Source organism: Argopecten irradians, unplaced genomic scaffold (genome assembly GCF_041381155.1).
Source record: "Argopecten irradians isolate NY unplaced genomic scaffold, Ai_NY scaffold_0193, whole genome shotgun sequence".
Lineage (NCBI taxonomy): Eukaryota > Metazoa > Mollusca > Bivalvia > Pectinida > Pectinidae > Argopecten > Argopecten irradians.
The window spans coordinates 26,250-53,394 of record NW_027187660.1 but is presented as its reverse complement, the minus strand read 5'-3'; the positions used below and the strand labels follow the sequence as shown (position 1 = coordinate 53,394).

General features: G+C 35.2%; 3 protein-coding genes and 1 long non-coding RNA gene across 12 annotated transcripts; all 4 read right to left on the bottom strand.

Moving 5' to 3' along the window:
- Positions 1-1,995: 1,995 nt before the first annotated feature.
- Positions 1,996-19,669, bottom strand: LOC138312053 (uncharacterized). 8 transcript variants are annotated; one of them, XR_011206841.1, is made up of 5 exons: positions 17,036-19,669; positions 7,597-7,753; positions 5,897-5,992; positions 5,332-5,397; positions 1,996-5,117 (listed from the first exon to the last, which is right to left on the bottom strand). XR_011206841.1 is itself a non-coding variant. In XM_069253129.1 (4 exons), exons 1-3 carry the CDS (start codon positions 17,688-17,690, stop codon positions 7,264-7,266), a joined length of 831 nt encoding a protein of 276 aa, XP_069109230.1. In that variant the 5' UTR covers positions 17,691-19,665; the 3' UTR covers positions 1,996-5,992; positions 7,217-7,263. The 8 variants fall into 8 exon arrangements, 2 of the variants coding, with proteins under 2 accessions (XP_069109230.1, XP_069109229.1); XR_011206843.1 differs by adding an exon at positions 7,217-7,282 and having other exon boundaries at positions 1,996-5,397; positions 17,036-19,665; XR_011206842.1 differs by lacking the exon at positions 5,332-5,397 and adding an exon at positions 7,217-7,282 and having other exon boundaries at positions 17,036-19,665.
- Positions 7,840-10,584, bottom strand: LOC138312052 (ATP-dependent DNA helicase PIF1-like). Its single transcript, XM_069253127.1, has one exon. It carries the CDS (start codon positions 10,582-10,584, stop codon positions 8,293-8,295), a length of 2,292 nt encoding a protein of 763 aa, XP_069109228.1. The 3' UTR covers positions 7,840-8,292.
- On the bottom strand, positions 11,799-17,023 carry LOC138312051 (repetitive organellar protein-like). The gene has a single exon (XM_069253126.1). The coding sequence runs from the start codon at positions 16,929-16,931 to the stop codon at positions 11,799-11,801; it is 5,133 nt and encodes a 1,710-aa protein (XP_069109227.1). The 5' UTR covers positions 16,932-17,023.
- A 1,450-nt stretch (positions 19,670-21,119) lies between the features above and the next one.
- LOC138312050 (uncharacterized) lies at positions 21,120-26,743 on the bottom strand. Of its 2 annotated transcripts, XR_011206837.1 has the most exons (4): positions 25,932-26,743; positions 24,100-24,161; positions 22,256-22,318; positions 21,120-21,775 (listed from the first exon to the last, which is right to left on the bottom strand). It is a non-coding gene; the product is annotated as an uncharacterized lncRNA (long non-coding RNA). The 2 variants fall into 2 exon arrangements; XR_011206836.1 differs by lacking the exons at positions 21,120-21,775; positions 22,256-22,318 and adding an exon at positions 22,504-23,619 and having other exon boundaries at positions 25,932-26,350.
- Positions 26,744-27,145: the final 402 nt, after the last annotated feature.

Genomic DNA, 27,145 nt, shown 5'->3' with positions numbered 1-27,145 from the left:
TAGACAGATGATACAAATGGGCAGCGGATATATATATATATATATAACGTCAGTTATAGTAACACCTGCAGTATCGAGGATGCGTGCGTACATAAAGGTCGTTCACCATCGTACACGTAGCTAAAAAGCATTCGAATATAATACAAGCTACATATTGTGTGAAATATTAGAAGACTAAATATTGGACAATTTATTAGACTCTATATTTGCGAAAGCATATGGTGATTTTATTACGATAAGACACGATTTCGTAATATTTAACGCAAAGTTCCAAAATGCGCTGTGTGCGATAAACTGTATCGCAGATCGCACAGTTGGGCGCACGCTGTTTTAAGTAGGTAATGCGATCATAATATCACCGTAATCAACGTTATTTATCAAAAATTACAGTTTTTGTCACTCCCATTTCACACATCTGCGTGACACACCGGGTTCGGATACTGCACCATGTATTGTGGGGAGGCAGCAACATCTTAAAGTTCCATTTAAAACAAAATACTTTTCATTAGCTGTTTCCTTTTTTGTCTATTCTGCATCGAAGCTCTTTCTAATCTTAAACATGCATAGTTAAAATTGTGTAAACCAAATTTTATTTGTTGTGTATGTATTACTGTGATAAGATTACATGTGGTCAGAGGGAGATAATCAAGTAATCTTAACTCTAATTGTGCGAGTTATGCATCTTTGTCTAAGATTTGTCATAATTATTCGAAAAGGAGAATTAACGTGGACTTGTAACCAGATGTGTTTTTGTGTTTCTCAATCCAACTTCACTTACAAATGTATATGACACAACTGTAACCTACTATACATTTCGCGGGCGGGTACGAAATAGTCCCTTTGTGTCCAAGTGGAGCACTCATTCATAACTTCATAACCGTATGCTGTACGTTGTCCCCGTTTAGTCATTAAGATAAATCGTGACATAGCGCGTGTTTTGTTCATTACATGTTATCAGAGATTATGTCAAGGTCAAGAGTTCGCTACGGGGTCAAACAAAGGTCAAAAACGAAAATTGTCACAGAAAAGTTTTGAATGTTGGATATGAAAGGGCATGCTCTCAGAAATATATAATGACAAGTGTCAAGGTCAAGGTCATGTGATCCGAAATGGCGGAGATATAGCCCTTTGAATAATGGCGATTTTGGCATTTTCCCGCCAAAAATGTACAAGGTTTCAGCGCGTTTAATACTTAACATAAGTGCTTGATTTTTTGCATAGGCATAGAATGAACAAATGTCTACAGAATTATATTTTCATTGACCTTGACCTTCATTCAAGGTCACAGGGGTAGAAAAGCTTAAAATCTTTAAACGACCTCTTATTAATAACCAATAAGGCCTAGAGACCTGATATTGGGCCTGTGGTTTGTTGGGATGCAGGTCAATCAAGTTTATTCAAATGAATGACCTTGACTTCCATTCCTGTGAGCTGTAACTGTATCCTGTAAATGCTATTGTTGCTGAATACACATGGAACTTTATTACGGCGTTGAATTGTGTTTTACTCGACGACCCACTCTACTTTATCAAAACTCAGGTATTGTGGCGGGTGCCTGACGCTACCCTAGAAGGCATCTCTATATATAGCTTCCGAGGGCTGCGGGCTGGGAAAACGTAATTATATAACTCCCGCAGAGTTTCGCTACACTTCTTTAACAATACAGGTTCAACAATGAATGTAATTTTATAATCGGATTCTCCACATATTGCATCAAATAATAGAAAAAACTAAGGCAGTTCAGGAGAAAAAAATAACCATTGCAAAGAATTCCTTTAAGATTACAGACAAGACAGAGTCTTTGGTAATAATCTATTTGTATGTATGTCAAAGAATAAAACTATTTTCATATCTGTGGTCGCACATAGAGCCTTCAGTTTTGCTATGAAATGTTCGAAGGGTGGATATAACAACAGTGTTAGTAACTCCTGGAATATCGAACATTCACTTTAGTAATACTTTTATTCATGTTCATTTAACACCAAAACAAGAAAATTACATTATATATGTTTTATTACATATTCATGCCAAACTTAATAATATCCAAATACATCTTCAGCCACGCTTACAATAAGTAGTTTATATTTTTACAATGACAAAAAAAAATCATCTCAGAAATGAAAATTGGAACAGAGACTGTTTAAGACTGTCAAAGACAATCAAACTCTCCCCTTGTCAAAGATATTATCAAAGTGCACATACATAGCAGCAGAAACAGAAAAATTAGAATGAAATCGAATGAATTTCCAAAATCAAATATATAAACCATTATAAAATTATTATATTTAATCATCATTTTTTCATGTGTTGTGGCCGACTTGATATCAACTATTTCAAGAATATTCAACTGATCACAGAAAATACATACCGGTACATATTTTGTTTGACATTATTCTTAATTAAATTTCTACAAATTCAGATAAAGGATTTCAAAATAATGAAAACAAACTTCTTATATTCATTAAAATGAGTCTTTTCCTACACTATTGACTCTTGTGTTGCACACTTGTGTAGGTCATAAAGCCATGCACACATGAGGGCAGCCTTACATTGCTTTTACCTCATATCTGTTTTCAACAATCATTTAAAACATTATTTTAATGGACACAGAAAGAAACTCTGATTAGTTTACTTTATAAATCTCAGGTCTATAAGCCATAGATAGTAAGTCCAATTTCTATCATCATTAACAGAAATTATGAAAGTTATAGACAGAAGTGTGTATACACAGAGAGTCAAAAAGTAGACCTAGATGGAACTGTGTTTTCTATACACAGTCTGTATTCTACACACAGGTTGCTTCCCATGACTGCCTTAAAGTAATGCAGTAATGGAAAGGCCACTTTCAGATTGGTCCAAAAGACTATTACTCAATGAATAGGGAATTTATGAATGGAAGTTTATATCTGTTTTACATATTGCCAATCCAAGAAAAGTAGTGTATTGTTAATTAAGTGAATGGTCTATCGAGCACGGATTCGTATTACAATCAGTAACATGCCTGAGCTGGCAAACATTGTTTTATAAAAAAAAAATAAAAACTTACAGTTTCTCAATATCTATCACACAATAACAAGCAAATATATATCAATTAACATACCTCAATAACATTTAATACATACTATGAATAATTTACCTGTAAATAAAACAGAAATAACCTTCAAAAGTTAAATGAAGATTGAATAGTGTATCTGCTTTTCTCTTTTCCTTTTTTCATTGAAACATTTACAATAACAATAGGAAACTACACATGACTATTAACTAGTGTTGGACCGATTCTCCATTTTAATCAATGATCGATCGAATATAATTTTCGTAAGGACCATCAATAATGAAAGGTAATAACGATTAATAAAATGGGAGATAACTTGTGCTTATTTGATACTGTTCTTAACTTTTATGATGTGTTATCTATATGCAAAACCACATTTCAGAATGCCAAAGACATGTTAGATAGACAATAATTCAAATTTGAATCAAAGAAAAAAAATTGCTTCAATTTACACTGTTTGTTCATCTTTCTTTTTTTTTAGAGAAATTAAAAGGTTAATATATACATGTAGATATAGGAGTTTTCTGCAAATGGTATCCAATTATAAAATAGATAATTAGTAGGTTGTTCAAAACCAATTATTGATTATGAACAGATTCCCAACACTACTGTCAACGAACTTCGTCTAAATTCCAAACTGCTCTTTATTTCCAATTTTGCCTTTCCATCGGTCTCGAAATGAAATCAAACGGTAAGAAAGAATCTTACATAATTTAAGAAAAATGCCTCAGCTCATGTTCAAAACTATGCCAAAAGATAACTTAAATTTAAAATTCCCAATAGTACTTCCCAAGATAACTAATTTGTCAACAAATAAATAGCCGCCTATTGGCCATGTTGTATGCAGATCATCCAATAATGCTTAAGTGAAAGAGAAATTGTGATAACTTAATTTTAAAATGGCCGACTGTCGGTCATGTTTTCCCCGAATCATTCCCAAAATGCAGCCAGTCTAACCAAGGTCAAGGTAAACCCAACAAGTATAACTTCTCATCAGTTTGGAGTCCTGAAAGGCCGCCATCACAAGTGGTGATATAACATCTATTGTTTACTGATGTAAAGACAATGGCCCACAGGCTATAGGCAATTGGAATACTCCATTTTCTATTTGCACTTAACAAAATTAACATATTGCATTCTGGGTTGTTTTTAAAGCTGCATCAAGATAACCAGTCCAAGTTTAAAAATGAACAAAACTTACCATCGAAAAAAGTATGGTAAGGAAAATAATATGTGAAACAAGAAATCAAGATATACACTATGCACTGAAGGTTGACAAGTAAAAATGAAATTTTTAAATGAAACCAAAAGAAATTCTTTGCAAACCAAATTTATCACCTGAACATCGTTTTGATATAAAACTAGATAAGTCATGAATTCTTCATTTACAAATTAGTAAGAGGCCCAAGGGCCTTAACAGTCATCTGACAACCTTGGCAACAGTCATATAAGAAATCAATTAGATACATGTATGGTGTTATAGTGGCCTTCTTAACAAGACTTTGTCAAGTCCATATCAGGATAATTTCAGACAAGTTTCAGCCAAATTGCACTGGCAGAACTTGAGAAGAAGTTCAAAATGTGTTTTCAAGATGGCGACTGTAGTGGCCATCTTGGATTTCTGATCAACCTGTTAAAAACAACACTTGGTCGAGAAGAAGTTTAAAATGTGTTTTCAAGTGTAGTCCTACGAAGCAAAAACCAAAAGGTAACAAAGGGTTACAATTCCAGTAATTATAGTTGAATATAACTTTTTTCCAGATCATCTCCAGAAGAAAGAAAAAGTTTACAAACAGACATAAGAATATCATGTCTTTAAAAATTAACTTTGACAGCATATAAAAACTTGAAATGACTTTGTTCCTACCATTTAAATCAAATGGTGCATACAAGTTTACATCACTTCATAATTTACATTTATTTTCTATTAAATTGCATCAATATTGTTCTTGATGTATGGATGCACCAGTCTTCATTGAAAGTAGCTGTATACAGTCTTCAGTGTCTTTGTCATTTCATCTGTCACTACCATCTCTTTACATGTATAAATAAAGTGTTGGACAACCTGTGAAAAAAACAACAACATATTTACCTTTACATGAAACCGTTTCAAAGGTTATACACTTTAAAGTGAAAGTCTTGTAATAAGACTACATTTTAATGACATTATTTCTTCTTAACTAACATGAATGGATACAGGATTACATTATATATAATTCCATGACTGATGTACACGTTTTATTTTATGGTTTTGATGGCAAATCTTATTGCAGACTTACTGTTACAATATTATCAAGGCCACACCGACAACAAAGGTTTCTTTCCAAAGACAACCCAACAGTGAACTTAAAAAGAAAGTGACAATAAGAACAAATACTTAATTTTGTTTCCTTTTTGAGCCTTAAATCTCTCTGATATGTCAAATTTTGTGTAAAAGTCATAGCAACTGAAGTCTTTAAAACAAGCTTACGTACATTATACTTCATCCATCATGTCTTTTGAGTCAGAAACCTTAGGCTTAACCTTGATTAAGCTGTGGTTAGTCAAGGTCATTCATTTGAAAAAAACCTAACTACTTACCCCAACTATGCTCATGACTCCAAATTAACTCCAACTCCATTATTTTGTGCTTAGTTGTTTTTCTGATTATCACTGAACTGGAACTAAATCTCTTTAAACAACCTAATACATTATGGTTTGAAGCGTTTTTGAAAATTGTATCACACAATTTACATTATGGTTTTAAGTGGTTTTTGTTTAATTGTATCATACAATTTACTTATCAATGCTATATTTGGCATAATTATACTTAACATTCCAATAAAGTAATTTAGAATTACAAACCAGTGAGTGGGTGGTATTGCCAATCATCATGCAGGTGCTGATCTGTTTGCACTTTTTCACCATCTCCTTCACAAGTTACTACTCACAATTTCTTTCCTGAAATTAAGCAAAAGTCATAGAATGAAAAAAGAACTTATCTACAAATAAAAAAACACTTCACTAAAATGAAGAATTAACTTCAAACAGATTTTGCTAAGATTATCAAACTGACAATAGCTGCATGGTTTTCCATTGCCTAGCAGAATACAAGAGGCCCAGAGGGCTTGTATCACTCAACTGGATTTTATTTTACTAATCATCACAAAAACTCTTACAATCAGAAATAGCTAAGTTGACCAGACCATTAGTTTAATTTTGAAACCCAACCATATAATGGTACTATTAATATTAAATGACTATAAGTGTTAGTCAATCCTAAGTTTCAGAGAAGAAGTCGTTTATATGAAAATTGCCAAATTGACCCTTTAGCTCTGCCCCTCAGGCCCCCGGGGGTCAGCTGGACATTTCACAATTTTGAATTCCCACCCTATAAGGATGCTACCGTTGCATTATGAGTGCTTTTCCATGTTTACTTTCATAGAAGTAGCCGTTTATATGAAAATAGTCTATTTGACCCCTTTTGGCCATGCCCCTCAAGCCCCCCGGGAGTCAGCCCCATCATATGTACAATTTCGAATCCCTACCCTATAAGAATGATACCATTGTATTATGAGTGCTTTCCTATGTTTACTTTCAGAGAAGTTGTTAATATGAAAATAGCCAATTTGACCCCTTTTGGCCCCACTCCTCAGGCCCTCGGGAAGTCAGCCCAACCCTTTGTACAATTTTGAACCCCCAACCTAATTGGATGCCAACATTGCATTATGAGTGCTATCCCATGCTTAGTTTCAGAAAAAAAGTCGTTTATATGAAAATAGCCAATTTGACATGGATCATTTTGACCCCACCCCTCACGCCCCCAGGGGGTCAGCCTCATCATTTGTACAATTTGAATACCCACCCTATAATCATGCTACCATTACATTATGAGTGCTATCATATGCTTAGTCTCAGAGAAGAAGTTGTTTACATGAAAATAACCAGTTTGACCCCTTTTGGCCCCGCCTCTCAAGCGGTTGTGAAGAAGAAGTATATTGTTGACAGATGGACGGACAGGGGCCGGACACGGACGCCATGGTATAGCATAAGCTAACCTTGGTCCTTCAGACGAGGTGAGCTAATAATGACAGCTCTGCAACATTTTTTAATAGTAATTTTATTGCATGATGTCGTGAGTTACAGCTACAAAATATTTCTACAACAACTACTTAGTTGACCTACCTATAATTAGAACCTCTGTTTTGTACAAGTTGAGACAGCAGACGGGTCTACAATACTTTGTTGTTACTACAAGATAAGTTTCAATGGATGTCTCAATCATTTCTACTAATGCTTATCAACAATATTAACCTTTCAAAAACAATACATCAAAATTTAAAATGAAAGCAATACCTGGTATTATCATTCTCTAGTGTTACGTTCCAGAACAGTCTGTCACTTGTTTGTAAAAATATATCAATGCTGAAATAACATGTTCATACATTTTATATGTATGTAATGAGCAGTGTAACTACCATTACAGAATGTAAGTACTTGACATATTCATCTACATCTTAACCATAGACATAATACCGTCTTTTAGAGAGCATAACTTTGAATACCTTTTCACAACCACGATGATGATAAAGTCACAGATCATCACATTCAGGTCAGCACCACAAACACCGGTTTTTAAGAATGATAACACCATGCACCAAAACAGGACCATCAGCACATATGAACACAGGTGTAAGTCAAGCAGATCTGACTGTGGCTGGTCTGGAAAGATAGAGTGTTACCATTAATATGATTCTTTATATAATAGTATTACATACTGAAGTAGATTAAACCTCAATTTTATACTAGTGACTAGAATACCTATCACTTTTGTATGCTGCAAATAAAGCTACCTTTACATTCTTTAATTTATCTGTGACAATGAAACTTGTAAAGTGAAGAAACTAAATTCACTTACCTATTATGGTCATGTCATACAGGTGACATGATCTCTACAGAATAATTGCCCTATATATAGGGCTAACTCGGATAATTCAATAGTCTGATAAAATATCTTTGTTTATCAATATATATAACTAATAATCTGTTCACATCCAATTGTAATCAACAGTTCTAATTATAAGAAAGTGCTACTGTCTTAATAAACAAGCTTATAATGGAATTCATAGACAGTTCCCACGTAATACAGTCAGCAAATCTTGACTTGCCTACCAAAAGATTTTAACAGATTTTGTATCTCTTTTTCTCCATATCTCTCATAAAATGCAAGAATGAAAATATAAGCTTTTTAGACAAAGACGTCAGTAAAAACTTACTTTTACCATTTCATGAAAACTATAGTAACATGGTATCACCTCAACATTTCCAATATCAACACCCTTTACATAAACATGGTCAATAAGAGTTCCACGTTCAGTTGTTGCTTCTGTAACATATTGCCTGTAACCTTTTTCTTCCATTGCATTCTTCAATGAAGATGTATTAAGTAAAATGTTCTGGTTAAAATCACCCAATACGATAGACCCCTTACTATGTTGATTTACTTTTTGTAACAAGTGAAGAAGTGTTTTCCTAAATTCTGTGACACAGTATGACTGAGGACGATATATAGTAACTACAGTTACTCCTTTCACATCAAATGCTACATATTCCAGGTTTTCTATTTCAAAATCTATGTGTTGAATCTTGTCATTATGCCTGGTAAATACTGCTACTCCGCCATGTTGTTGACAGTGGAGATCATGCGTCACATTGTAGGATTCTTGTCTGGATTGACTATGTACTAGTGAGAAATTCTTCACATTGATATCACCTCCAGTGAAATCTGGTAACCATGTTTCTGTGAAACATAAATAATCTGCAGTTTGTATCTGCCTGTTGACATTTATATCTCTGATATGTGATAAAAATCCCTCAGTATTGTGATAAATAATGGTAGTTAGATCTGGGTTTCCTCCAGCAGAGTCACATAGAAACAAAGGCATGTTTTCCATCGCCTCTTTAATTTTGGGGTTACAGAAAATTGCTTTCTCGTTAAAACCAACTATTGTCAGTCCATTCAATGATGTAACACGACTTAATGCCACATATGCTTGTCCTGGTGCAAACACTTTTTCCAGTGAAACTACAGCTTTTTCTGTTGTAAGCCCTTGTACTTTGTGAACAGTACATGCCCATGCAAGTTTAAGTGGAAATTGTCTTCTGATGTATCGTTTATTTCGCCCATTATATTCTTCATAACGGTCTAACATAACTTTTACTTCATTTCCAAATTTCATACCCTGTTTTAATCCAATTCTTTTATTGTCAAAACATACTTCTATGTGGGTTATTTTTGAAATTGTATCTAAATTATCAGTCACGAGATTTGTAACTATACCAAATGCCCCATTTACTAATCCATCTGTTACATCTACATTTTTGGTAAGCATGACACGTGCTCCTATTGCAAGCCATAATGATTGCTGAAGAGAATATGATCTTTTATTTCCAGAAACTGCGACTTCTTTAGTCATTTTCCCACTTCGCTCATCTTTTGACCAGTTCTCTGCTTCAATACATACAGGGTTTTCACACTTAGAATGTAATGCCTCCAAGTTGTGCTCATCAACTTGATTATTGCAAGGAAATATATGTAAAGCATCACTCAGCTCACCAGTTTCTCTACCAGACAGCAAACCATTGTCTTGTGGAGTTAACTTTTCCTTCTTAAGTTTTAATCTGCATCGGTTAAGTGTATCAGCAAACTGCTTGTCTTCTTTCTGGCGCATTATTTCATCTAACTGTACTATAGAAAAATTATCATTCCATAAATCATAACAGATTTCTTTAGTAAACAGAGCCTTTCCTTTAACAGGAGGAAGTTGGTAAAAGTCTCCTACAGCAAGTATACTAACGTTACCAAATGGAGAGTGGTCACCTGTCTGTTTAATTTGTCTCAGTCTTCCATGTATATAGGACAGTAATTTCTTGTCAACCATTGATATTTCGTCAATAATAAGTAGCTGTAACTGACCAAGTTTTGTGCGCAAAGAATTGATCTTCTCATCACCTAGAGGTTGGTATGTCAGTGGTGCATCTACAGGTATTGATAATGCATTATGAATAGTAGAGCCACCTATATTGAAAGCTGCGACACCAGTTGGAGCAACAAGTAGTACTGAAGTATCCTCAGGATTAGACAATGTTGGAGCAAAAAGTCTTGTCAATTCAAAAAACACTGTTTTTATCAAATGTGACTTTCCTGTACCAGCACCACCAGTTACAAAAAGTTGGAATGCATCTGGATTTTGACCATGGATTTTGTCTAAAGACCATTTCCTTATCTTGTAAAATACCTCACTTTGTTTCTCATTCATCGATCGTAATAATGCAAGGCCTTCTTGTTTTGATATCACTGTTGGACAAATTTCTATATTGCTGTTTTTTTCATTTGTTAATAAAATCTGGAATTCCACCAAGATCCTCATTAGGCTCATCAATTTGTAGCATTTGTTGTTGGCATTCAATTCGTTCACATTCTGTTTCAGGACAGATCTGTGCCCATGCATCTTCTTGCAATCCACACTCCTCAAATATTTGTTGAGCATCATCTAAGATTTCCATATCTTTTTCATATATCAAACGATTATTTTCAACAATTTCCATCACTTCTTTCAACACTGTTTGAGTCTTATATTTGACACAGCCTCTCTGATAGAATTCTTCATAGCTTTCAAACATATTTGGTTTCAATTGAATGTCAGTCCGATATGGTAAAAAGAGCTGCAACACGCTTTGATAATACTTTTCAGGGGCTCGAGTCATGGAAAATCTTGGGTATCGTACCACAGCTGCATCTGTACGTGTTCTTTTCATTATGAAACCTAAATCATTTTGCAATGCATACACATTAGTTTGATGTTTTGCTCTAGACGCCTCACTAGATGCCAGTACTCTGTATTCTGAACAAAATGTTGCTAAACACATTTCCTCAAATTCCTCACTTTTTGGTCTAGCCTTGTACCTGTCTATTAAACTTGTCATCCAGATATTACTCTCATCAACATTGGATTTCTGACGTATAACTGACAATGGTAAACTCATTCTAATAGGATTGTCCCCCACAGGAATAAACTGTACCTTTCTAGAACTTTCTTTTAGCCTCAGATTACACACTCTATATGTTGCCTCTTGAGCACTGACTTCCCTGTAGTGGAGATATGCACTTCCCAGCTTTTTCATTGCTTGTTCAGCATCTGTATTTCCATCTCTGGCCTCTGTTTGAGCATGCTCTAGAACTTGACTTATTTCTCTTTCTGCTTTTGATATATAGGAAACAATGTAAACCACACAAGCATATGCATCTGTTACATACTGTATGTCCATGTTTGCATCCCAACAACGCAGTAGATGGGGATTGTACTGATTAATCCAAACACTATCAGGGTTTCTTTTCAATGTTACACCTGTTTTTTTGGTTAGGGCATTGCATGCATTTTCAAAAATATCCTGTGTTATTCCCAACTCTTCAAATATTTCTTGAGTTGTTGATTTATTGTTGTCATTAGACATTTCTCTCCAAACACTATCTAAGATTGCCTTAGCTTCTTCTTTATTCATGGTACACCCGTTCTCAAACTCCGACACATTATCATCTGTGGTTTCATTTCTGGGACGTGAAATAAATGATCTCTCTGATGGTGGTCTCGGAAAATTGAATCTGCACTCTTTATCACCTTTTCTACAAGATTTTGAATGGTTCTTACTGTGCTGTTGCACACTAGATACTATGTCATACATTTCAGATTTACAATCTGGTGGCATTTCACAAGTAATTATACTTATCTATAAACTCAATTATATCCCTGTCATCATCTTTGTCTAGTTTTGGAGCATCTTCTACCCAGAATAAGCAATGTGTGTGTGGTGATCCCCTTTGTTGAAACTCAACTCTGTAGAAGTAGTCTTTGATTTTACCTATAGGCTGTGCATTTGACATAATTACCTCTTTCAGAAATGTATGGAACCTATGGTCAAACATTCTAGCAACAGTGACAGGATTGCTCTTTAAAATGTCATTTTTTGATTTCCAGTCCAAATCATGAACTTCCCGGTTGTCATTTTGTTGCTTGAGAATAGCTTCAATAATCTCAGTCCATCTCATTTCAGCTGAAGAAAATGAACAAAACCACGTTGGAAGCCCGAGTTGTCTCAACATAGCAAAAAGATCTTTCTGTGTAGCTTGCCAGTATGGAGGAGTGCCTCTAATAGGTCTAAGAAATTTGTAGCCATCATCTTTTTTCAGGATATCTTTAACATGCTCTTGATCTTGTAGCATACTTGCAGTTATACTTTGACCACCTTTTCCAATTGTCTCACCTTTTCTTAAAGCTATTGACACACTCGATATCACTTGCTGTAGTTCAGATAAGTACTGAGCAAAAAATAGGAAATTTGTGTCTTGTGCAAATCTGTTGTCAACATTCATCAGCCTATTGTGTAAATATCTACTTAATGTTATCACTGTGTCACGTTCATCACTGAACACATTCTCACCATCTGGAAATAGTACGGGAAATGCCTTTGCTTCTATGCCCTTTTCCATTAAAAGACTGATTGGGTTGTTTTTCTCACATGGTGCAACTGAAAATACTTGATCAAAATACTGATCTAAAATTTCCTGAGCTATGTCTGCTGGTTGTAGACAGGTATCTAATGGCATGGCATGTAATTTGTCGTCATCATTATCCTCATCACTTTCCTCTGTCGGGTCATTATTGTTATCGATTGGAAGTTTAATGCTGTTTTCATCTTGAATAGAAACAATGTTCCCTGCTACACAATGACAATTTTCTTCAATTGGATTTTCCCATGACTCATCAATTTCTACATCCTTATACCACTTATTTGTTTCCTTCAAAAATTGTATTGCTGTTTTAAGTCGAGCTGTATTTACAAATTCATACTTATAGTGTCCTTTGTATGATAATTTCCTCTTTAATTTCACACGTATCAACTGGTTTTCATTTTCAGTCCTTGGTAAGACAGTGATGGATTGATTTACGTTTGTTGGAACACATACAACAGGTCCATGAACTCCAAACTGACCTCCTTTTGGCAGTGGTATCATTTTCATGAATGGAATAACAACAGAGATCAAATGTCTTTCAACTGCATTTAAACATTTCAGTTCCTCTGGAATAGTTTTTAATTTAAGGTTGTTAACTCCAGCCTCTGATGGTACTTTACCTGCAAGGAGTTTTCTGTGACATGTGTAACAGATCCATAGTTTACATCTACTTGTGCAGTTATGTGTGTCTGTCTCAGGACAGGGACTTAAATACTCATCAGAAATGCATAGTTCAGCAAGATCATATATCTCTTTTCCTTTTTCTCTGTATGTCTCTTTATTACAACTCACAACTTGTTTGCGGAACAACAACTTCAAACAAACAGAACATACATGATCTGGGTATTCACTTATCTCTTCTAGAAACTGTGCACTTACATATTCCATATCATGTTTCTGTTCATCTTTTGATTTCCTTGAAGTTATAACTCTCTTTTTAACTTTTTCATGGTATTCCTCATCATTTTCATATTTCATTCTTGAAGCTTTCCTTTTAGATTCTCTGTACTCATTATCCTTTTGATATCTGTTCTTTAACACTTCCTTCTTATTTGCTCTAAATTCACCATTTTGTTCATACTTTCTTTTTGATGCCTGCTTCACATTTTCTCTGTGTTTCTCATTAAGTTCATACTTTCTTTTTGATGCCTGCTTCACATTTTCTCTGTGTTTCTCAATAAGTTCATACTTTATTTTTGATGCCTGTTTTACGTTTTCTCTGTGTTTCTCATTTTGTTCATACTTTCTTTTTGATGCCTGTTTCACATTTTCTCTGTGTTTCTCATTAAGTTCATACTTTAATTTTGATGTCTGTTTCCTGTTTTCTCTGTGTTTCTCATTTAGTTCATACTTTATTTTTGATACTTGCTTCACATTTTCTCTGTGTTTCTCATTCAGTTCATACCTTCTTTTTGATGCCAGCTGCAAATTTCGCTGGTATTTTTCATCACATCTGTATTTACTTTTTGAAGCTTGTATCTTTGATTCCCTGATTTCCTCAATATCATATTTTCTCTTTGACACTTGCCTTGACTGTACCTTCACTTTTTCTCTATGGACCTCATCTAGCTTGTATTTCATTTTTAATGCATCATTTACACTTTCTCTATAAATGGTATCACCATGGTACCGTGTCTTTGCAGTCTCTTTCTTAATTTCTGCATAGTCAACATTCAAAATGTACTTTTTCTTGCTTGCTTCTTTTACAGATTCTCTGTGAGATGCATTTGCTTTGTATTTTAAGCATGATGTTCTTTTCAATTTTGTTTTACGATTTTCATTCATGTGGTACCTTTCTTTATCTGCTGCTGCTCTTTTAGAAGTAACAAAGTTTTCAGTGTTTACAATGTCTGTTTCTTGTTCATTTTCTGTTGAATAATCCATTAACATAGATTTTTTTATCCGTTTTTTCCTCATTTGCTCTTTCTGAAGCTGATTTCTTCTACTATATGATTTTGCCTTCCTTCTCATTAGAGACTGTCTTCCAATCTCAAACTTCTGTTTATTGATTTCAAGTCCTTTCATATCTATATCGCATGTCACAAAATCATGAATTTCACAAGCTGGTATATGATTCTCTGCATCTGTAAGCAGGTTATCTACATTGTCATTTAAGTTATTTGTACTTGTCAGGTTGGGTAACACTAATTCTCTTTGAACAGACACAAAAACTGCGGTCACTTCAAATTGATCTTGTGGCATGTAATGCATTGATGTTGCTAAATTAAGGCAATGTGTATATACATCATCTATACTGTAAAAATTTAACAAAATACTAGTTCCATTGGGTATTTGTATACCATTTGCATTTCTGGAATGGGAATCAAACACAAAAAATCGAGTATTTTGTTTCACAACAATAAATGTATTACCTTTAAAGGTTACAAAGGCTGCGTGACTTTCTCTTTGATCCAGAGCCATTTGTAATGCTGCATATAATGTGTGAAATTGAAAAATGTCATTGTCAATGTTTGTATTACCCAGTGTTCCTGATATTGAATGTTGAAATTTTAGATCAAACATTTTACCATAGCATTCAATCAATCTTGGCACTTCACTAATAGCTATGTAATCATTCATCATGGTTGAGCTGTTCCTGAGATGGCCATACATTTCATTGCCAATTTCAAGTACATGGTCTAAATCTGATGATGTCCATAAATTCATGTCTCTTTTCTGGCTATATATAACAGCTGATAAGCTATTCAGTACACACTGTTTACCTGCATTTTCCATGAAATATGAATGACCTTGATGATAACTCCCTTTTACAAAACGGTTCAATGGCATCTGAGTTTCTCTTTCCTCATGTTCCTCATGTTTAATAATTGAACAATTGTACTTGTCAATGTTTTGTAGTGTTCCTGGTGCATTATCATGTTTTTGATCTCTAACATTTACTTCTGCAGAAGTTATATGGTCATTGCTGTCATGTGTTGTTAATATTGTTGTCAAATCTTTCTTGTTGATCTCTATATCTGTCTCTGAATTTTCATTACAGTTTAAGGTAACCTTCGTTGCATTATCTCTACATGTTTTTACATTCCTATTTCCTTCTTTTGCAACAGCAGGTCTATCATCTTTTGTATTATTCTCACTTTCAGATATAATAGAACTTTTTCTTGAACACTTCAGTGAAATGTCTTCAAAAGCTTTACGAACTACATGTGTATCTTGTGTGCAAATTTCAGCATGTTCACTTTCTATGTAAGTATCTCCATAATTTGCTCTGTTACTTCCAGCAAATGTTACCACATTTTCTTGTACATCACCAACTGAAACTACTACGTCATAATGTGCTTGGAATTGATGTAGGAGGTAGATAGCTTCCTCTTCCACTGAAGCATTTTTGTCTACTTGAGTAGCAGAAAATTTGTGCCATGAAGCCATATTGTCCTCATATATATAGATATCAGTAGAGAGCAAATCAGCAGCAGCTAAAATCTCTATTTCTGTTGCCCATTTTCCAGCTTTGAACATTTGCTTCTTTTCTACCCACTCACTTACGGATTTGTATCCTGATCTTAAATGGCTTACATACTTGTTCGAGTTCTTAAGCATATGGTTCACTATTGCACATCGCATTTTTCTGTGGTTACATTCATCACCAAATACACTGAATGATAGAGCACGGAAAAAGCAGTTACCATCTCCTTCAATACACTGTGTTTGTAGTGGTTTTCCAAGTGGCCTAGCATTTGTGGATTCTCTTGGTTTGGTAATGCTGTCATTTATACCCAGGGTATTTGCCAACTTTTTCTGTGTACTTTCAGTTAATACATTAAACGTATAAACCACTGGCCCTGTTTCCCCTTTGTATACCACATCTGATTCAGAAGTTTCCTTATTTCTCTTTAGTTTTCTCTGTTTAACACTTTTACTTCCCTTTGTCATTTTTGCCAAGTTCTTTACAGTAGTAAAACTTAATGAATTCACACTGCTTACATTTTCAAGCTGACTCATTCTATGTTCTATTTTAATTTTCATTTCACTTGATAAGAGTGGCGTTTTCTTTTCTACTTTGATCTTATCCTTACTTTTTTTCTGATCATTTGGTTTTTGGTCATTTTCTACTTCTACAAAGATCATGTGTTTTTCCGGTTTTGATTTCTTATTGTGTATCATGTCTGTAAGGTTGCTTTCAGTTCGCTCATTTGTTTTGTTACTTTGGTTTTTACATCGCGTTTGCTCATCTGGCTTGTTGCAACGATTTTGTTCATTGTCATTTGGATTGTTACAAAGATTTTTCTCATTTGGTTTGTTACAATGGGTTTGTTTATTAGATTCAATAAATGGTCTACTTTGTGGCTCATTTAGCTTGATGTGCATTTCATTACCTGGTTTGTTATGAACTAAATCGGTACTTGTTACACTATCAGGTTCGTTACATATCTTACATGCTACACTGTTTTGTTTATTATATAACTCATTACCTGGTTTGTTGCGTTGTTCAGCACATGGTTCACTGCGTTGTTCAGCACATGGTTTACTGCGTCCTTCAGCAAATGGTTCACTCAGTGGTTCATTACATGGCTTGGTCTGTGGCTCATCACATGACTTGTTGGGTGACTCAGTATATGGTTTAGTTTGTATTTCAGTATATAGTTCGTATATTGTTTCTTGATCTTTTTTAGTTCTACCAACGTCCCTCTGCACTGAGTTAGTTGGCTGCGTCTGTCCTGCGACACCGAAGGTTAATGGTGAAGGTACAGTCGGTGCTGTACAAACGCACGGTGGCGAGTCAGACTGCGGTGAGATATCCTTCTGGATATACAGACTTCCTTGAGGATGATCTAACCTCAAGGCATTCAGAGGTTTTCCCGCAGCGAGAGGGGAAGGCTCTCCTAGGCCTGTAGGTGACAACCCGTGGTCACCTACTGATTGGTCACACGAAGATTTACCCCCAAGGGTGGGGGAAGGCTCTCCTAGGCCTGCAGGCACTGACTCCTGGCTATCTGCTGGTGGATCACCACCCTGGTGTCTCACTCTGTTCCTAGCTATGGCAGCCAGTGAGCGCTTGCTCTTTCGTGGCATCTCTGAAAATACAATATTAATAATATTTTGTACATTAATAATTGCTATAAACATTGAGAATCACAAATAGCATTCAATTATATTTCAGCTTCAATTTTTTCTGGAATCTAATTCTACTGCGTTGCATTATGTATTATAAATACATTTATATGTCATTCCTGCATGCAAGCTTTGCATTACATTCAGAATGCTGTTTGTACATCTGTCACTATCAACATGGTAGTGAACTAACTGTTGTTTGTACATCCATATCTACAGACATGTCTATGTAACTGTTGTTTGTATATCTATATCCACAGACATGTCTATGTAACTGTTGTTTGTACATCTGTCTGTACATCCATGTCTATGTAACTGTTGTTTGTACATCCATGTCTATGTAACTGCTGTTTGTACATCTGTCTGTACATCTATATCCACAGACATGTCTATGTAACTGTTGTTTTGTACATCCATATCTACAGACATGTCTATGTAACTGTTGTTTGTACATCTATATCCACAGACATGTCTATGTAACTGTTGTTTTGTACATCTGTCTGTACAGACATGTCTGTGTAACTGTTGTTTATACATCTATATCCACAGACATGTGTATGTAACTGTTGTTTGTACATCTGTCTGTACAGACATGTCTATGTAACTGCTGTTTGTACATCTGTCTGTACAGACATGTCTGTGTAACTGTTGTTTATACATCTATACCCACAGACATGTCTATGTAACTGTTGTTTTGTACATCTGTCTGTACAGACATGTCTATGTAACTGTTGTTTTGTACATCCATATCTACAGACATGTCTATGTAACTGTTGTTTGTATATCTATATCCACAGACATGTCTATGTAACTGTTGTTTGTACATCTGTCTGTACAGACATGTCTATGTAACTGTTGTTTGTACATCCATGTCTATGTAACTGCTGTTTGTACATCTGTCTGTACAGACATGTCTGTGTAACTGTTGTTTATACATCTATATCCACAGACATGTCTGTGTAACTGTTGTTTCTACATCTGTCTGTACAGACATGTCTATGTAACTTGTTTGTACATCTGTCTGTACAGACATGTCTATGTAATTGTTGTTTGTACATCTGTCTGTACAGACATGTCTGTGTAACTGTTGTTTGTACATCTATATCCACAGACATGTCTATGTAACTGTTGTTTGTACATCTGTCTGTACAGACATGTCTGTGTAACTGTTGTTTATACATCTGTCTGTACAGACATGTCTGTGTAACTGTTGTTTATACATCTATATCCACAGACATGTCTGTGTAACTGTTGTTTGTACATCTGTCTGTACAGACATGTCTATGTAATTGTTGTTTGTACATCTGTATTTACAGACATGTCTGTGTAACTGTTGTTTATACATCTGTCTGTACAGACATTTCTGTGTAACTGTTGTTTGTACATCTGTCTGTACAGACATGTCTATGTAACTGTTGTTTGTACATCTATATCCACAGACATGTCTGTGTAACTGTTGTTTGTACATTTATATCTACCGACATGTCTGTGTAACTGTTGTTTGTACATCTATATCTACCAGCATGGCCATGTAACTGTCAAAAATCCATTATGCATGAAATTTGAGAGAACCCTTCAGATAGTGATAAGTGATATACTTACAATAATGTGTTTACAGACAGACAAACCACAGACGAAAGGTAATTTGATGATGATTGGCTAAAAATACTTGTAACAAATACCATATTCGACCCAATAAGCATCCAGGGCACTTAAAGCCACACTATATATATGTAACTATCAACAAATTAAAGGTCAAGTTAGATTTTACCCCGATATTGTTAGTATTTGTAGATGTACTAGTTGAAATTAAGCTTCTGAATTATTATCGCTTGTCTTGACTTCGATTTAGTCATGTCTCTGCATGATTTACAACAAGATTTTTTTCCCCAACATTCTTCTAAATCACAAAAAAATTAAGACAGATATGGATATTAGGACTTTAAAATAATGAAGCAAATGGACAAGACTTTCATAAAAATTATTCTAAGAAATAGGTCATTAATCAATCTGCAAAAGAAATCAGTAAGGAAATCAACAAAAATTTTATATTTTGAGCATGAATTTAATTCAAAGTAAGTGAAATAGGAGCCTTTAAAAAGATTATACGCTCGCCCCTTCCCCTCAAGGATTTAATTGGCCAAATAAATTTGGTCACAATCCATGAAGTACTCTAGGACAGAGCGATTTATAGGATTTACCTTTATTTCCCATATTGGGCCCCGCCCCATCCTGCCCCCTGGGGGTCAGAGCCAAAATTTATACAAGCTCTGTTCCCCTTCCCCCAAGGATGTTTGTGGCCAAATTTGGTTACAATCCATGCAGAACTCTAGGACAAGTAGGGATTTATAGGATTTACCTTTATTTCCCCTATTGGGCCCGCCCCTCCTGCCCCTGGGGGTCAGAGCCAAAATGTATACAAGTTCTGTTCCCCTTCCCCAAAGAATGTTTGTGGCTAAATTTGGTTACAATCCATGCAGAATTCTATGACTAGTAGCGATTTATAGGATTTACCTTTATTTCCCCTATTGGGCCCCGCCCCTCCTGCCCCCAGGGGGTCAGAGCCAAAATTTATACAAGTTCTGTTCCCCTTCTCCCAAGGATGTTTGTGGCCAAATTTGGTCACGATCCATGTAGAACTCTAGGACAAGTAGCGATTTATAGGATTTACCTTTATTTCCCCTATTGGGCCCCGCCCCTCCTGCCCCCGGGGGGTCAGAGCCAAAATGTATACAAGTTCTGTTCCCCTTCCCCAAAGAATGTTTGTGGCCAAATTTGGTCACAATCCATGCAGAACTCTAGGACAAGTAGCGATTTATAGGATTTACCTTTATTTCCCCTATTGGGCCCCGCCCTCTCCTGCCCCCCAGGGCTCAGAGCCAAAATTTATACAAGTTCTGTTTCCCTTCCCCAAGGATGCTTGTGGCCAAATTTGGTTACAATCCATGCAGAACTCTATGACTAGTAGCGATTTATAGGATTTACCTTTATTTCCCCTATTGGGCCCCGCCCCTCCTGCCCCCGGGGGATCAGAGCCAAATTTTATACAAGTTTTGTTCCCCTTCCCAAAAGAATGTTTGTGGCCAAATTTGGTTACAATCCATGAAGAACTCTATGACTAGTAGCGATTTATAGGATTTACCTTTATTTCCTATATTGGGCCCCGCCCCTCCTGCCCCCAGGGGGTCAGAGCCAAAATTTATACAAGTTCTGTTCCACTTCTCCTAAGGATGTTTGTGGCCAAATTTGTTCACAATCCATGCAGAACTCTAGGACAAGTAGCGATTTATAGGATTTACCTTTATTTCCCCTATTGGGCCCCGCCCCTCCTGCCCCCGGGGGCTCAGAGCCAAAATTTATACAAGTTCTGTTCCCCTTCCCCCAAGGATGCTTGTGGCCAAATTTGGTTTACAATCCATGCAGAACTCTATGACTAGTAGCGATTTATAGGATTTACCTTTATTTCCCCTATTGGGCCCCGCCCCTCCTGCCCCCAGGGGCTCAGAGCCAAAATTTATACAAGTTCTGTTCCCCTTCCCCCAAGGATGTTTGTGGCCAAATTTGGTCACAATCCATGCAGAACTCTATGACTAGTAGCGATTTAAAGGAAATGTTGACGGACAGACAGACGGACGGACGGACGACAGACGACGGACGACGGACGCCGCGCCATGGCATAAGCTCACCGGCCCTTCGGGCCAGGTGAGCTAAAAATTAAGACAGATATGGATATTAGGACTTTAAAATAATGAAGCAAATGGACAAGACTTTCATAAAAGTTATTCTAAGAAATAAGCCATTAATCAATCTGCAAAAGAAATCAGTAAGGAAACCAACAAAAATTTTATATTTTGAGTATGAATTTAATTCAAAGTACATGTAAGTGAAATTGGGGCCTTAAAAGAGTCGGAGAGGCACTTATAGAGATGGGGCGCTTATTGGGTCAATTAAGGCATCTGAAATTTTCTCATTCAACCAAGGCTGTTACCTTTCATAATCTTTAAAGCAATCAATTTTCAATTAAAATTGAATATTGATCAAACATTACCAGTAATACAAACCATAATTTCTCCATCAGACCTAAATGCTTACCAACAAACCTGAAATAAGAAACAAAAAGGTATGACATGTTATAAAGATAATTAAATCATGATGGTTTACTGAAAAATGCAAACACAGTTCAAACTATTCAATCTCAATGTAATGTGTTGACTTATAAGTCAGCAACCATTCAACTTTTTCAGCCCTTTTACTTCCTCATCTGTTACCATGAAGGATATGAATCTGTATTACATTAATTGTACATGGTATATAGATCAGCTTGTCATTGAATTCTGTGAGCAATACGGTATACCAATAAACAAACATCTTGAAGCAATGTATCAATATCTTATAAACTAGTACCCTGCAGTCAAGAAGGCTCTGAGCGATATGAATAACACAAAACTTGAGTTCCTTTGAGATAGAATGTAATCTTATGATGTGAATTGAATATTAATTATAACAATCAATTAAGCAAGCATATTATCATTTAATTTAGTAATTGGTTCAATATTATACAATGACAGAAGAAATCTTACCAAGAAAGTGAGTCTTGCTCAAACTCTGAATGTGGATATTACCGGTAAGTAATGTCAAAAACTCTGAAACATTAAATTAAGATACAAACATCCACGTCAATCTTTCAAAATTCAAAATTTGTTGAACTTTTTTTTTTGTAAATAGGCATTTCATTTTCTTAGATTACTACTACTTACAACAGAAGTTTTGTCTGCAAGCATTTTATTTTACTTGTTTTATATTATGTTTGTGTAACTGTTGTTTTCTACATCTGTCTGTACAGACATGTCTGTGTAACTGTTGTTTGTACATCTGTCTGTACAGACATGTCTATGTAACTGTTGTTTGTACATCTATATTTAAAGACCTGTGTGTGTAACTGTTGTTTGTACATCTGTCTGTACATACATGTCTATGTAACTGTTGTTTGTACATCTATATCTACAGACATGTCTGTGTAACTGTTGTTTGTACATCTGTCTGTACAGACATGTCTATGTAACTGTTGTTTGTACATCTATATCCACAGACATGTCTGTGTAACTGTTGTTTGTACATTTATATCTACCGACATGTCTGTGTAACTGTTGTTTGTACATCTATATCTACCAGCATGGCCATGTAACTGTCAAAAATCCATTATGCATGAAATTTGAGAGAACCCTTCAGATAGTGATAAGTGATATACTTACAATAATGTGTTTACAGACAGACAAACCACAGACGAAAGGTAATTTGATGATTATTGGCTAAAAATACTTGTAACAAATACCATATTCGACCCAATAAGCATCCAGGGTGCTTAAAGCCACACTATATATGTAACTATCAACAAATTAAAGGTCAAGTTAGATTTTACCCCGATATTGTTAGTATTTGTAGATGTACTAGTTGAAATTAAGCTTCTGAATTATTATCACTTGTCTTGACTTCGATTTAGTCATGTCTCTGCATGATTTACAACAAGATTTTTTTCCCCAACATTCTTCTAAATCACAAAATAATTAAGACAGTTATGGATATTAGGACTTTAAAATAATGAAGCAAATTGACAAGACTTTCATAAAAATTATTCTAAGAAATAAGCCATTAATCAATCTGCAAAAGAAATCAGTAAGGAAACCAACAAAAATTTTATATTTTGAGTATGAATTTAATTCAAAGTAAGTGAAATTGGAGCCTTAAAAAAGTCGGAGAGGCACTTATAGAGATGGGGCGCTTATTGGGTCAATTAAGGCATCTGAAATTTTCTCATTCAACCAAGGCTGTTACCTTTCATAATCTTTAAAGCAATCAATTTTCAATTAAAATTGAATATTGATCAAACATTACCAGTAATACAAACCATAATTTCTCCATCAGACCTAAATGCTTACCAACAAACCTGAAATAAGAAACAAAAAGGTATGACGTGTTATAAAGATAATTAAATCATGATGGTTTACTGAAAAATGCAAACACAGTTCAAACTATTCAATCTCAATGTAATGTGTTGACTTATAAGTCAGCAACCATTCAACTTTTTCAGCCCTTTTACTTCCTCATCTGTTACCATGAAGGATATGAATCTGTATTACATTAATTGTACATGGTATATAGATCAGCTTGTCATTGAATTCTGTGAGCAATACGGTATACCAATAAACAAACATCTTGAAACAATGTATCAATATCTTATAAACTAGTACCCTGCAGTCAAGAAGGCTCTGAGCGATATGAATAACACAAAACTTGAGTTCCTTTGAGATAGAATGTAATCTTATGATGTGAATTGAATATTAATTATAACAATCAATTAAGCAAGCATGTTATCATTTAATTTAGTAATTGGTTCAATATTATACAATGACAGAAGAAATCTTACCAAGAAAGTGAGTCTTGCTCAAACTCTGAATGTGGATATTACCGTAAGTAATGTCAAAAACTCTGAAACATTAAATTAAGATACAAACATCCACGTCAATCTTTCAAAATTCAAAATTTGTTGAATTTTTTTTTGTAAATAGGCATTTCATTTTCTTAGAATACTACTACTTACAACAGAAGTTTGTCTATAAATACATAAAACTATACGAAATACTGTAGGGTGTATTTAAATATTCAACAAGTACAGTAGATGATATGTTTTGTTTTTTTATTATCAAAGTCATATAATATTGGCTAGAACAGGTTTTGTCTTGGTGTACATAATTATTAATTTTTTGATAAGTAGTGTGGTTATTCCCCGTGACTAGCTATAGTAACTATCCACAATTTTTACACAAACAGGTAAAATAGTCTTCTCAATTTTTGTCTATAAGCATAAAAAGTGTATCTTGAACAAGTTTCAGTGTACTGTTTGACATTAATTTTCAAAATCCACAAGAATTCAGTGAATAGCCCTAAAATATAGGTTTGGGTTTTATTATTTTAACGTTCTAATGAGCATAAACAGCCAGGGTCATGTAAGGACATGCAAAGTTTGTTGGTGGAGGAAAGCCAGAGTACCCAGAGAAAAACCACGGACGAGCGGCCAGTACCCAGTAACGTAAATATTTTTTCTAAACCTCTGTTCATGCTTTCTGTTCAGATGCAAATTTAAAGAGTACTTGATCAAGTTTCCGCTAACAGAAAAGCAATACCTTAGTCTCACCTTCCTCGAATATAGTCAATGGCAAGATCATACTTGGACAATACGTCAACCTTATTAATTCTTGACCATAAAAAGTGTTTTGTGGCCATTTTGAATCAAGGGTCCATATTTATTATTGATTTGGTATTATTATTTAACATCCTATCAAAAGCCAGCTAGGGCCTTTTAAGGACATGTCACTGTCAGATATGTTGGTGAAGGAAAGCCAGAGTACCCACAGAAAAGCCACCAATCAGCAAAGCAGTCGGTACTTGGCAACTGCTCCACATGGGATTCGAACTCGAGTGAAACGGTTAATCGCAATGCAGTTGAACGGCGGAATATTTCCTTCCGTTCAATACACAGTAATGTTGTTGGAATTACAATACATCCTATACAGAAAAAGCTAACCAAAGCTCATGAGAAGCACATGAGCTTCACATAAGAATGATGTTAGAATCCTATGCAAATTAGGTGAGCGAAGTAATGATTATGCAAACCATTAAAAAAATGTCTGCAAGCATTTTATTTTACTTGTTTTATATCACTTACCTACATTTAAAATATCAAATTCACAGCAAGACATTATTTTTTTCACATACATGTATAAATATTATATGGCCTTTTCGAAGAAAAAAATTATATGACAAGCCTACAAATTATGAATTTGACGTCTTATGAGTGGTAAAGTAGATATTCAGAATGGTTGTTATGTTTCTTTTGGACAAAACAAAGATATCATTTATGCATGTATACAATTAAAATAATTGGAAACCTACAACAAAGTATAGAAAATTGAGTGAATTTATGAGGCACTGCTCCACAAGCACACATGGGGTCCATTTCGTACCCGGCCGAAAGGTATTGTAGTCCGGGTATGTATATTGCGATTTCGTATTTTAGATATTTTATGCATTGATACCAGTATAGTGTGTGCCACAGAAGCTACGTGATAATTTGGCTAGGCGATTGGGTGCCGTAGCTCGTGAACAAGCATGCATGTATATACTGAAACACATTTCAGAATGATTTAGATGATAGTAAAACTTTACTTAAGTATAAAAATTGGAACATTTTCAACTTACCATTATGTACCTAAAACCAAATACTCTTTTTACACAATCTATTTGTGATGAAATAATGATCGATGCTTTGACAAGGTAACAGTTACAAACTGAAGGGAAGTACAGTTGACTGACTAATAATCGAACAATTTGGACCCATAATTCCGGAATTAACAAAAACGCATATACAGTCACTCAAATTGATTGAGATGAATTTCCATCATCACAAATTAGCAGTAAAATACCATACCGACACATGTATAAGTCTTACTATAAGGAATGTTGTAGAGTAGCGGGGAGAAGCAACATACATGCATGTCAATGATTATGAAACATACCAGTCAGTGATTTTTTTAGGTACATTTGGGGTCGAATAAATGCCCCTTCCTCTAGAGAAATTTTGCTGTATTTTCCCAATTTCATGTAAATATTTTCCCAGATAAAGAAAAACTCCTGTGATGGAACCAAATATTGTTAGCCGTACGGGCGAGAGCAGTGACCCCGGACTTATAATTACTGGTCCGCCACAGCGAACATGCTAGAAGTTGACCGTATCACTATGTAAACCTGCTAACAGTAATTTAGTAAACGTGTACTACAGTGTATGGAAGCGTCAAGAAAAGGGGGCAACAGGCCTGGGCAGAACGTCAGGTTATCGGGGCATGGAGTCAGGTAGAGGCCTAAAAAGAGCATGGCGCGATGCCATGTTAATCGGGGCCACAGGTAACCCACAGATGTGGGGAATACTAGCCTACTATACTAGTACTATGAATCCATAAAATACTAACCAAAAATGGAGCTATCCTTTTCCAATATAATTTCGGATCTTGAGAAAGGCAAATTAGAAAGAACGTCTCAGTGTAGGCTAGTAGGCCACTCAATTATGTTTTGCAAAAATGGCGCTGTACGCAACTATGTTTTGCAAATGTGCAAAAAAATCGGATCACCTTAAGATTTTCTGCAAAACTAGTGGAGTTCCAGATGGGGTGCGCTGGAATTATTATCAGAGTTGCTTCCCTTTGTACATTATAATGCCTACTTACGATAATCTATTTGCTAAGTTTAAGGCGATTTAGTTACGATAAGGCAAGATTTTGTAATATTGAACCCATAGTTCCAAAATGCGCGGTGTGCGATAAACTGTATCGCAGATCGCACAGTTGCTTGGGCGCGCGCTTTTAAATACATGTAGGTAACGTCATGTAACCCAGATTGGCACACATTTTTCTTATTTT

Coding starts and splice junctions, on each gene's coding strand:
- LOC138312052 (XM_069253127.1), bottom strand. CDS start 10,584: ATGATGCTCAACAAATATTTGAGGAGTGTGGATTGCAAGAAGATGCAT.
- LOC138312051 (XM_069253126.1), bottom strand. CDS start 16,931: ATGCACATCAAGCTAAATGAGCCACAAAGTAGACCATTTATTGAATCT.
- LOC138312053 (XM_069253128.1), bottom strand. CDS start 17,690: ATGTTTATAGCAATTATTAATGTACAAAATATTATTAATATTGTATTT. Junction 7,754..17,035: donor TGAACAACGCAACAAACCAG/GTAATGAGTTAT, acceptor CTATCTTTCCAG/ACCAGCCACAGTCAGATCTG. Junction 5,993..7,596: donor ATCATCGTGGTTGTGAAAAG/GTATTCAAAGTT, acceptor GCTTAATTTCAG/GAAAGAAATTGTGAGTAGTA.